General features: G+C 35.7%; 1 protein-coding gene across 1 annotated transcript in view; it reads right to left on the minus strand.

Moving 5' to 3' along the window:
* Nucleotides 1-13468, minus strand: part of VEGFC (vascular endothelial growth factor C) — a 97725-nt gene that overhangs the window by 15493 nt on the left and 68764 nt on the right. The window contains exon 4 of the mRNA XM_082444106.1: nt 4265-4416. Within this exon, the coding sequence (XP_082300232.1) occupies nt 4265-4416 (152 nt within the window). The remainder of the gene's footprint in view (nt 1-4264; nt 4417-13468) is intronic.

Here is a 13468-nt window from a genome sequence, read left to right on the forward strand (position 1 = left end):
CTAATTTCAAAATTATAGTTAATGAAAGGGGTCTTTTTCTCTTGGCATTTCAAAAATCAATTTTACTGAGGAATAATTTGCATATAAGAAAATGCTCCTATTTTTTAAAGTTTGTTTTGTAAAAAATATTTATTTATTTAGGCTGCGCTGGGTCTTAGTTGCAGCATGCAGACGTCTTAATTGCAGCATGCGGGATCTAGTTCCCTGACCAGGGATCGAACCCAGGACCCCTGCATTGGGAGTGCAGAGTCTTACCCACTGGACCACCAGGGAAGTCCCAAAATGCTATTTTAAATTCACTGCCTTTTTACAAATTTGTGCACCTGTGTGACGCTCACCATCATCAAAATACAGAACATTTCCATCACCCACAAAAAGTTCCCTTCGCTCAATCCCAGTCAATCCCCACCCCTTGCATCTTTAGGCAACTACTGATTGCTTTCTCTGAGTCTAGATTATCTTTGTCTTTTCTAGGGTTTCATGTAAATTGAATCATACAGTATGCATTCTTTTTAGTCCAGCTTCTTTCACTCAGCTTAACATTTTTGAGATCCATTCATATTGTTGTGTGTATTAACAGTTCATTCTTTTTAGACTGCTCAGTAATATTCCACTGTATGGATATACTGCAATTTGTTTATTCATTCACCTTTGATGGATGTTGGTTTGTTCCCAGTTACAGGCTAAAGAGCTTATATGAACATTTGTCTACAAGTTATGGTGTGGAAATATGTTTATATTTCTCTTGGATAAATACCTAGGTGGGAAGTTATCGATCATATTGTGTGTATTTAAGCTCAAATAATGTTTGAGCTTAATGTTAATCAAAACATTAGTATGTCATATGCTGAGAAGAAAAATTGTTGATACCCTCTAAATGAATATCTAGTAGCTACATAGGTTAAACATTGTTTTCTCAAATGAAGCCGAAGTTAAAGTTAATTTCTCTTAAAAATTTTTTTAAATTATTTTTTTAAATTATTTTACTTTCGCCGGAACATGATTATTTTGAATGTTTTAAAAATTATTATATTTGTATTGTTAGTTTGTATCAATTGCTAATTTCCATATGTAATTTGACATATTACCATTTTTATAAGTAAATAAATTACTTTAAAAGATTCTCAGCAAATAGTTATGTTCAATATTGATAGCTTTTACATTTTTATTTAACTTTTCACTATAACATTTTTATTTTGTCCTTTTTAATCCTACACTGAATAAAAAGTAAGCTTTCTACTTCCTTTTAAATGTATGAAGCCCAGATATACTCAAGGTATATAAAGAGATATAAATGTGTCTGTGGTATTCAGATTTCATGGGGGAGGTGACTAGGAAAAAATGCCTATAAAAGGATCCTTAGGGGGTGATAATGAAAAAAAAAAAAGGTTGAATAGCACTACTCTAAAGGAAATATTTTAAAATAATACTTTGTTTTATTTTTATAGCTATATATGGCTGTATAACTACATGTAAAGTTATATATAGTTACCTACTTTAAAATTATATGTATATTATAAATATTACACACATACATAGATGGATATTACATATACACATAGTTATGTGCCCACTGGCTTGGAATATAAAATACATTTCTTATTGTACACAGTGAAACACACTGAAAAACACAAGAGACAAGGAAATGAATCCAACATGGATCTTAACGTTAATAATAAATCTGCCCTTTAATGACTATCTCTTAGATGCTGGACACCATAGTCAGTGCAGAAGCATTCAGTATTTCCTTCAATCCTCTTTACATCTTTACATTTTACACATAAGCAAACTGAGGTTCAGACACATGAAATACCCAATGTTAAAATGCTAATTAATGGCAGACCTAACTCAGCTCTGCTTACTAAGACCCAAGCTCTCTTTGCTCAAACATTTGTCTCTTCTTGACCTCCAACAGCATACAGTATAGTAGTTAGAAGAATAAGTAATGATGAAAGTATGAGTAAAATACACAAATGCTATGAGATATATACAGATAAATAAGTTACTTTATTTAAGAAGCATTTGTTGATGAGTGTAGTATACTTGTTTAGCTCCCAAGTTTGGAGCGTGATTACCAGCTTCATCTGTAAAATAAGGCTAACTACCACCAACTTCACAGATGCTTTTGTCAGTGTTAAATGAGACAATGTGTGTTAGGGCCTGAAAGTAGTTAACAGCTCAATTATTTGTAAGTGTTATTAGCTGGACATGACAGAAGACATAAGCTTACCTGAAATACTCTCATGATCTAGGTTCACATGCAACAGTTACAGACCCCTAAAAAACCCATGCAAGGATAAAGTAAATATAGTCACTGCTATGGGAATTCACGGAGCAAAGGTGACTGTGGTATTTGGACGAGACAAATGCAGCAGAAAGACCTTTACCTGAACTCTGAGAAATGGATACGGCTTTGGAAAGGCAGAAAAGAAAGTAAATTTATTTTAAGCCAGGTCAGAATAGAAACAGTTACAGAGCAGGAAATAAGTGTGGTATTTAGGGAACCAGACTTTGTGAAACACAGACTTGGTGAAGAATGAGAAGCAAAACAAGAAAGGAAGGCTGACACCAGAAGACAGAGGTGGAAAATCGGTGCCCAATTCTTTGAGAAGTTGAAAGTCACTGACAGTTTCTGGTCAGATGAATGAAATGATGCCTTTTAAAGCTTACTTGTGACATTACACAGGAGGTGGAGACACATCTGACACAAGAAAGCTAGTATTGAAACCACTGCATTAAATCAGAAATCCATGCAGAAAGAAGCGGATCAGGATGACAGTGACGGACTTGAAATGATAAGTTTAGGTTGGAGCAGATATCTCCCCTCCCCCCAAAATAATCAATAGCTTTCGGGTGTGATATAAGGAAAAGAAGGAATTAACGACAACTGCGTGATTTCAAGGCCTCAAAGAATATGAAAGGCCATTACTGTGAATAATGTAGAGGTAAATAAACGGACTTAATAAATCTTTGATTTTGTACCTATTACATCTAATATAATAATAAACACAGCTATATAAAAGGGACTTAATAAAATATTATAAGTCATCAATATGGTCAGATCTTGAACTATAATTCTGGAAACCATCAATACAGAGATAACAACTGAAGTGCTTAGAATGGATGAGTTGCCAAGGGACACAGGTGAATAGAACTCCCAGGGCTGCGTGAATAAAATCGCACCTACTACTTCAGGGGGCCGTTGTCTCCACTTGCATCAGTATGAATTTATTCACAGATGCCTGTAAGATTTTTTCTTTCTGTCAGTCAAATTAGGCTATCCTTGAGTTTTTCCTACGGTGTCCCTGGAAAGGTAACGCCTCCTATCTGTCACACTAAGTAAAGCAGCACAAAGAGATCCAACAGGGAAAACTCCTATTAGCCCATCATTTTTATTGTCAAGTCCACTAAAATGAAAGGTTTCTAAAAAGGTTTTTGGTAAATGTATATGTTTAGCCATCAATTTATTTATACTTTTGTTACAAATGTTGGAATTATCTAAGGTTTATTTACACGCCCATTCCACATTCCCTGGCTATCCTAAAGAACAAAGAGATGCATCCTAATTTGGGGGGCAAAAAGTTCCTAGGTCTCAGATGGCAATGCATAATGATTCATTATAAACTGTTCATAGAGTCACTACGTGATGCTCTATCCAGGCCCTTTATAAGATCTAATGAAGCATATGTTGCCATATACCAAACTAAAAAATAGGATGCAAAAAAAATTTGAATAACAAATGTTACTTTGATTGTTAATTTGAAGTAATATTAAGAAAAATTATTTCAAGTATTAATCAAAATTTCAGTATTCAATCCTTGCTGAAATAAAAAATATGAATCGATATATAGACAAAAACTAATGGAGACTGAAGAGAGGCAACTGAATGCTAATAGATGGAAAATAATGTATTTATATTTACTTTTTGTTTTGGACCAAAAATCTTAGGCTCAAATATTTTTAGTTTTAGCATCATCTATGAATTTGCACACCTGATTTCACGAATGTTGAATGTTGGTGGCATGTGCGTCATTCCACAGAAATACTTCTTTTATATTGTGAGCTATTTTGTCTATAACATGGGTTTTCTTGTTTCAGTTTAATTTTATGTTCACGGTGCACTTTTAAATTTGTCTTCTTTTTATTTGATGCGGAGGTATATTATCGCAAATTTCACAAAAATTCTTTCAATCAACTGTGTTTACTTGGAAGTAATTTTATATTAGTAGAGGATGAAGAAAAAATAGATTTAATTCATACTCACTGTGGTAGTGTCGCTGGCAGGGAACGTCTAATAATTGAATGGGCTTGTCTGTAAACATCCAGCTTAGACATGCAGCGGCAGGAAGTGTGATTGGCAAAACTGATCGTTACTGGTTTGGGGCCTTGAGAGAGAGGCACTGTAATTTCAAACAACTACAAAGAAGGGACAAGAGAAGAAAAATTATACAGATGCTATAAAGCATTTTTATGGTACATGTTGGAGTCCAAAAAGAGTGTAATAGATTAACTCTTCATGATTAGGTAGTGCTGCATAACGTATGCAGGATGCTGAAGTTTTTTATGCTTACAATGTAAAAACTGTTTTGTGTCTAATAAGTATCCTTTATCAGAATAGTAAACAGTCTATATGCTTATCTCATGTCACTATTATAAAGCATATTAGAATTTTGATAACCAACTGATGATTACAGAGCAGAGATGTGACAGACCAACATGTTCAAGGAAAAAAGGATCGTTTCAGAGTCCTAGATTATTCCAGGGGTTTAAAAACATGGCACTGATATAAATATCTTTGTGATGTAAGAGCAAAGCTATTGGTCACACAACCTAGAAATGTTTGGTTGAGTCCTATTTTATGTAAACTGAATACACAGACATAAAATACATAGATGTAAAACTGACTTTCATTCCAAATTAAACTTCAGCCTCAAAGTAGTTTTACATTTATCTGAGATATCTTATGAATTTATTATGTTTAAAAGAAAAATAAATACATTCATTAGTAAAGGAGCGTTTCTGCTATTTTGACGAAGGCATTATGCAAATATAAGTGTAAAATAGGGTAGGACATTATACATGATGGTGGATTAGAGTCTTAACATTTCGTTTAAAACCTCATTCTGAATGCATTATTAGTGGAGAACTTCAGCTTTTCCTCTCCCTTCCGCAAAAACAATGTTTTAAGTTGAATATACAAATAAATTAGTGATTAGGCAAAACTAAGAGGATTTAAATTCCAAAGATTCTTAAAATCTAAATTATGATCAGAAATAATGGTGAAAGTGAAATCCTGACCATTACCTGCTTGATAAGATCAGTTCATAGTAATTTAATTGTAGTTAAACTGTGTGTTGTTTGGTACCTTTACAGACATTTGTGTAGTGCTAAAAAAGACAACACACCCCAGAGCCTTGCGATTCCACCCTTTGCTGTAATTTCATGCCAACAGTTGAAGATCATTGCAGATATTTAGGGCATAGAATTACTTGCCCATTCTTGCTCCCTTGCCTACAGGGAGATTCATTGAAATGAATTTTGAAGAATGAAATATAGAAATATCTAAATTATAAATGCACATTTTCTTCACTTGAAATGTATTTCTTATATATTCACGTAAAACTTCAGCTACTTTCTTAGCATAAGTGCCTTAGGAGGAATGGGCACAGACTCACATCCAGAACAGGGCACCTTTATTAGCAACCCCACTTATAAGTTATGTGAACTTGGAAAGGTCATTTAACTTCTCGAAGCTGTATATTTCTTCAACAACCAGTAAATTCAGGGTAACATTTGACCCATTAATTCATGGGACTGTTTTAAAAATTATGTAAGCTAACGTATATGATTGTGACATGTATTTTGATTGCTGTGTAGGTGTGAGTTATTATTATTTGCATATATTCTCAAGATTCTAGATGCTTTCCAGAATATTTTCTATTCTATGTAGGTAATCTCAACATATGGCCTCAATGTATCCCAGTATTATTATTTTGACCAGTTTCTTCTCTAAAAAGACATTTGTTTATGCAGTTTGGATGAAAGCCTTTTATTAGGTAAAATGTCACACTGGCAGAAATCTTTTGCACTATGTATAACTATTTTAAGAGAGAGAATTCTGTACTATCTATATAGACTACAGTTTTTCTACTTCTTATGACACCTCTCGACCCTAATTAAGAACCAGCATCACAGAAGAAATATAAAGTGGTTTAGAATTGCTTATTTAATGTTCATATTTATATATTTATAAATTACTTAATTAAACTCTGTCATAGTGGAAATGATAGAAAGATGTACAGGTCAGCTCAGAAAAACCTAAGAATTTATGTTTAACTGGCAATTAGATATATGTACTTAGAGCTTAGGAGAGCCCCTTAAAGGCCAGCGGTATTAAAGTTGGAATTAAAGTCTTGGGCATTGATGAGATTACTTGGTGACATCATTCTGAATGAAAACAGAACACGCCTAATACTAGAAACCTGGGCAACAGGAACATATAAGGGGTGAAAAAAGGCACATGAACCAGTAAATATGTTTGGGAAGAAGTCTGATCCGACATGGAGAACCAGGAGGGGAACTGTTAAGCCAGGGGAAGCAAAAGAGGAGAGCTTCAGGAAGGTGGGTGTGGTCACAGGGTCAAAGGTCTTCAAGGGCGATAAGGACTGAGCGGAGAAAACTGCGTAACAGAGCGACTCTGAGGGTTGCAGCAGGGCAGGGGCCGAAGGGCAGGAGCAGGTGGGAATGAAGAAACAGGAAGGGTGGCCTCATGTGACTGGAGCGAAAGGGATGAGATGGGTCAGGCCACGAGGGCGTTTCTGCTTACAGAATGCGTGTAATAACCACTGCAAGATCTGGCATCGCCTCAAGTGACACAAGGCAGAACAGGGCCTGGTAGCGAGGGATAAGGCACTGTGAGATAACAGCTACTGCAGAAGAGTGAACGATGCTTTCCCACCCCCAGACCTCAGCCGCATCCTTCCTACTTTCAGTGACTGCTGCCATGCCGGCTTCCACCCTGGCATGGTTTCCAAAGGGGAGCGAGACCACAGTGAGTGTTATCAGTGATCGTGGACAGATTTCGGCCATTCCTGGGTGGAGAATGTCCACAGTCAGGACCTGCCCCAAAGCACCAGGTGTGTATTCAGGAACTAGGGCTTCAAAGAATGTTCTAGGGAGACGGAGATCAGTAAAACGCACATTAAGACGCATCTTCCTGGTAAAATAAGCCTGGCGCTCTACTTTCAAAGGGTGGGAGGGATTTGTGTTGGTGAATACACTGACTAAAAGGGTAAAGGGACAGGTAAAGAGGCACTGAAAAAACAAATCACTGTTCAGAGAACTGGTTTTTTCCTGTAAGCTGAAGATTTTTCATAGGCATTAAAACTGTGGTGCAGTTTGAGAGAAAAATTATTTCTAATTAAGGAAAATAAATATTTAATTATTGATGTCATAGAAATGTCTCTTGTTTGAGTCCAAGTAGGCAATTGGCCAGCTCAATTCAGTTAATTTGATCAAAAGGAAGAAATGGGCTGAAAATTAAAGTCAAAACCCTTTTCTTCTCTTTGAAACACACAGTCCACCTCCAAATTTTGACCTGAGATTTTTCAGGCAGTTTCCTTAACTTTCTAATTGACTGTGTCAGTGTGGAAAAAATTTAAGGGTCCAGAGAAAGATGCTTTTGACCAATATTAAAGGGAAAAAGATTTTTATTCATCTGTTGACTTCAGAAGAATTAGAAACATCTACTGAGCTGTGCTGTATGTGTGGACAGTAAGACGTAATTGTGCCAGTGCCAGCTGCTGTCACACATTAAAGGAGCCGCTCTCATTTCCCACCTCCTTTCTGCACTAGCTTTAAATGTGAGTATTGATTGACTTCTTTTTTCATTTAAAATGATTAAATACAGTTTCTACTCCTTTTTAATAAGTATAATAAATTCCATTTTCTTTTTTACAGACCAATTTGTGAATTTTATATTGCTCTATTTAATCCCTATGTTACTAAGAATGTCTATAGCCCTTTTTCCTAATTAGATAGTATGTGCTCAGAAAATGTAAACATTTTTTGAGCTGAAAAATATTAATAATTAGAATCACATGATAAACTCACATGTTTCCCTAAATAAATAAACTTTTCAAATAACTGGCAACTTCCCTTTTCTACTAGAGATATAAGAATAACCAAGATCTTAGTCTTAAAAAGAGATAGACATTAATTAGAGTCCTGCATCTGTGCTACTTCTGTGATTTGGAAAAATTATCTAACTTCTCTTAGCTGCTGTTTCATGATTTATGAAATAGGGATAATAATGGTGGTGATTTCATGGCAGTGTTGCTTGGGTGATTCTTCTTCCTCTTCTTTAAAACTGAGTTGAATCTTCATTAGAGAAATTACAATTCTTTAACTTATTTAAAATCTTTCTTTGTTCAGTTTTCAATAACTATTTATTGAGAACCTATAAGTCACCAGTCATCTCAAGTCAACAGTCATCTGAAGATAACAGTCATCAATCAATGACTCTTGTCCCTAGTTTTAGTTAAGCGAAACTAACAATGAGAGCGAATTAGGAAAAAAAAATCTGTGTATGTATGATGATACTAGGTTAGAATTTTAAACACAGCAAATAGTTTACCACAAATGCTGTTGGTAAGCAAGAACCTGCAGTTTAACCCCCTTATGAAATCTGTGCTTGTCATTTATATAAAGACTGAAACCAACACAGTGACTATAATTTTCTCTCAAAAGAGTTAAGGTCTATCCAAACACATCAGTCTTTGAAACAATAAATAGATTCTTTATATTTTAATGCAGTAAAGATCCTTATACTCTTGTCAGATTGTTTTGTTCTTTAATGTGTGCACAATAGTACTTTCTATTTTAAATTTAAACTCATAGAGTGCAAAATTTATGTACTATGTTCAGCTTTAGCTAATAATTCTGTGTATATATGTGCACCTAGTAAATACTAATGGGTGATGATAATTATAACTTGATATTTTGAACATGATGATTTTCCTAAAATAGTTTTATACCATAAAGTGAATTGTTCTTGAACAATAGATGGTATTAGCTTGTAAATAATTAAGCATCTAAATAATAATAAAATTCACTATGGAGACTGATGCTATACTATCAGCATATGCATATTAAAAGAGTTGCTGGTTTTGGAGAAGATCAAAAGAATTTACATAAAGACGGCATTTAAACAAAGATGGAAACTGAAAATAATTTTTGATTGTGTATTCAGTAAAACTGTAATAAACAAGAGGAAATGACAAACATTTCCAACAGACAGGTCCCCATTTGCTATCTACTGGAATTCTTTAATAAGAATATTTAACAGTCCATTCCCACCAACAAGAATGGACTTCAAATAAAGCCACATTTTGAAACAATAGGTTGTTTACACCAGCATAGCAACAGTTGTAAAGCAACAATTCCTATTTCTACTTCTCTTGCAGGCTATGCAAGAAAAAGGTGTAGAACTTCCTTTTTGAGAAGTGGATTACAGTTTAGTACCAAATTCTAGAGAATGTTTGAGTGGATAAAAATATGACACAAAAAGTGCCTTCCTTTACAACATCTTTTTATCTCAAAATATGACCAATTTCTCTCCAGAGAATAATATTTCACTACCATATGTAATTTAAATATTCCAACCCTGAGTCTGTTAATTAAGTGTAGACATATCTGTAGCCCCTGGAGAGCATGGCTAATAACTGCAAAGTCAGACAGAAAAACTGCACAACATTTAGAGAAATAATCCCTAAACATGGGAAAAGATGAAAATTGAGGGTTTATTTTAACCTTTCCACTGAGTATATTAAGCACATGGCCAGCTATCAAGGGTCTATGGAACTTAAATTGGGTCTGGGAAGACAGCAGGTCCTAACAGATTTACATCTGGTATTGAATTCATTTTACATGTTTTTATAAATAAAATGTACATACAGTGCTACAATTAAAATAAAAACCCCAATTCAGGAGTTTTAGAAATATTGAATAAAACTTGTGGACATGATCAGTACATTAAGTTGGAAAAAAGTGGTTTGTTTAACAGATGCATTAACTTCTGATAACTGGTATTGGTATAGAGTTCTTTTCCCACATCTGGATAAAACCTGATTTCCAACAACCGTGCTTGCCAAATATTACTTAGCTAAAAATTCAGAACAAATCGCATTCCACTTGTTAAATACATATGAATGTAATAAAGTAATCCTTCAGACTGCTAGTGTTCTGTTTTAATTAATGGAAGAACTATGCCTGTCGGCAGTGCAAAATAATACTTCTAAGTTTCATTCCAGAGTTGCACATTTTACTTACTTAGGTTTAAATGAATTTGGCAGTAAAAGACAATTTTAAGAAACACTTGAACTCCAATATAATCTGGCATGCTTTTGCTAGTCTATATGTTCATATTATTTCTTTATAAAATAACACAAACATAGAATAGCTATTTCTAAGACAGCAACACAGAATTTTAAATAATGTGGTTCATGTACATCAGAATGAGGAAAGGAGGTTTAGGGCCCAGACTGAGCTGCTTCTTCAGTTGATACTAATGAACACATACAGTTTCTCCAGTTCTAACTCCAAGATGTCCAAGGAAAGCCCATAGATTTGGCAGTTATTCTTTCATTCCTATCTTCAGTGACACTATTCAACAACAATACCAACATTTAAATAACTTTTTATCCATATGTTTGGCTCAAAAGCAGATGACTTTCTTCTGCTCCTACTTTGTCCATCAAATAATTTACGTTCTGCAAAATCCACTTTCTACTTTTTGGTTATGTGTCTTAAACATACAATTTCTCATGAGAAAATACACTTAAAGCATATGTTTAGGAAAGAGGTCAAGAAGACATCCGATCTGTGTAACTTTTCAAAGTCACTTAGATATTAGTTGGGAAGGACTTCGGAGCAGTTGTTATGGATTAGCTCACTCTGGAATGCTCAGTGCATGTGGTTTTACTTTTCAACTCACGGCTGGCTTCCTCACACATGCTGATAACCTGTCCTTCATGGAACCCCATAAAAGTTTTCTATGAAGTTTCTACTAAAAACTTGGGTTTTACATTACTTAAGGTACATTGTCCTTACAGTTTATGTGATTCTAACTGGTGACTTGTTGCCAAAAGATGTGTCTGGAATTCCTGTAACAAAACACTTTGTTTTTCCCCTTCAGAAAATATCGGTAAGAAACTTCCTTTTATGTTTGAAAGCAATCATCACATGCTCCCATTTATACTATATTGAAAATATAAAAAAACAGATAAACTCAGGAAAGAGTGTTACCTGAGTGCCAGCTTTTACAAGCTGCAAAATTAGTAAAAAGGTCAAAGACAAATGAAAACAGTGCCATCAGGTGTTTCATGTCTTGTTCTCCTTGGTTTGTAAACCTCCTTGATAAACACTACTTAGTAGGTGCTTCACCATATTTGCTTAATTGAATTTAAATTCAAATTATCCCTTTTACCTTAAAAAATAAATCTGAGTGGATTCTTCGGGTGGGAGAAGGGCATGATATTACAAAATCAAAGGGAGAAATGGGCGGGATACCAACGACTGAATATTGGCTTTCCCTGGGTATTAGCTTCCGATCTCTCTCCTGATACAAGAATTCTCTCAGCAGTAACAACCACATAAAGGCTTCAAACCACACTCATCAATATGAGGTTTCCTCCCAAATCTATAGCTGAAGATCCAATCACTGCTGTAGAATTCTAGAATTATATGCCCAGTCTTCCTCTGGTATCTCCACCTAAATACCACTCAGATGCTTCAAAACCAGCCTATTCAAAACTCTACCTCTGACTCCGAATCGGTTCCCTTTTATTTAAGTATTTATTTAGTGCCCAGTGTTCACTACATGCCAACTACCGCGCTATTATGCCCCACGGTAATAACCAAACCCAGCCTTTGCTTTCACGGGGTTTAGAGCCTGGGGAATAAAATAATCTGACAGACAGATAAGGTAATGATGCTATATTGTACGGGTAATAAAGGGTGCTATCGGAGCACAGGACAGGATGCTGTGAAGGCGACGTTTAGGTCTAGGCCTAAGGATGTGTAGAAATCAGCTCGATAAGTGGGGACATGGTGGTGATGTGTCAGGAGATGTTTCAAACCCAGGATGCAGTACTGGAACGACTTGGAGGTAAGAGATTTTGACATAATTTAAAGAGTAAAGGAATTTGGGTATTTGTGGAAAGTAGCTTTTGCGGGAAAGAGCAGAGACAATTGAAGCTGCAGATTTAAGTAGCAGCCAGATCATGGAGGGCCCAGGAAACCATGTTAAAGGATTTAACCCAAAGAAGACACCTAAAGAGGAGTGTCATTCAAAATATTTCACAACTTAGAAGGTTGGTATCAACCGATCAGAAGAGACGCTAGCCTGAGCAATCCAATGAGAAAAGACCAGCTTACCAACACCCTCGCTGCATGCTGGCTCAGTCTCAACAGGCAGTGTTACAGGAGAGTTTTGAGCAGCATCTGACTTCTCATTTAGGAAAGAAAAAACTCACTGCTATAATGCGGCAAAGGGATTGGAGGGAAGCAGGAAGGAGGTAGGACATCAGTTAGTGGGCTGGTCCACGTGTCATGTTCCAAGTGATTGACGGATGCGGCCCAGATCAGAGTGGAGTCAGCAGAATGAAGACACGGATGGGTTCTAGAGACGTTTGGAAGGTAGAGTTAACAGGAATTATTGATTGGGCTTCTGGTGAAAGCAGGAATAATCAGATGGACCAACGAAAAGAATGGCATCATTTACTAAGACAGAGAACGCTGGAAAAAGAAAAAGATTCATGACTTTTTTGTTTATTTGTGAGGGTGGGTGGAGGTGGGAGACAGGCCGTAACTCCAGCGTGACACAGGCTGACTGTGACCTGTCTGGGGGAAGCCGAGTCACGAGGCTGAGTCGGTTTTGCGGAAACCACGAGAGAGGTCTGGGCTGGAGATAAAGGTTTGGGAGTAATCACCAGGAAGGGCAGAAAGAGAAAGTGAGGAAAGAGGGTGTGTAGAGTCAGAGGAGGGTGTCCGGAGCGGAACTCGGAAGACTAAGGACTTCCTTCCCGACTGACTTCAAACTTTTAACTCCAAAATTCTGCACATCTTTAAAAACTTGAAATGCTAAAATGAAAACTACTCCGTTGTTACACATTTTAAAGCCACTGCTATGCAGATCAGAATTTATAAGAATTGTGATTATCGCAAGTATCAAGTCTATCGAAAAAATCCAAACAAAATGTGAAAACGTAAACCAACAAGAAACCAGACAGACTTCAAAAATGGCATAGGCAAATCCCGATTTTTTTTTTCATATGATCAGATAATTGGGAGGAAGCAGGTAAAATGAATCATAGCAACATCATAAATGTATTATAAAAGTAATCCTAAATTCTATGAAGCTTGGAGGTGAAAGAAGATTAAATACAGCAAGAACTGATTCCATATGATC

Source organism: Balaenoptera physalus, assembly GCF_965194825.1.
Source record: "Balaenoptera physalus genome assembly, chromosome: 21".
In the NCBI taxonomy this organism is placed as follows: Eukaryota; Metazoa; Chordata; class Mammalia; order Artiodactyla; family Balaenopteridae; genus Balaenoptera; species Balaenoptera physalus.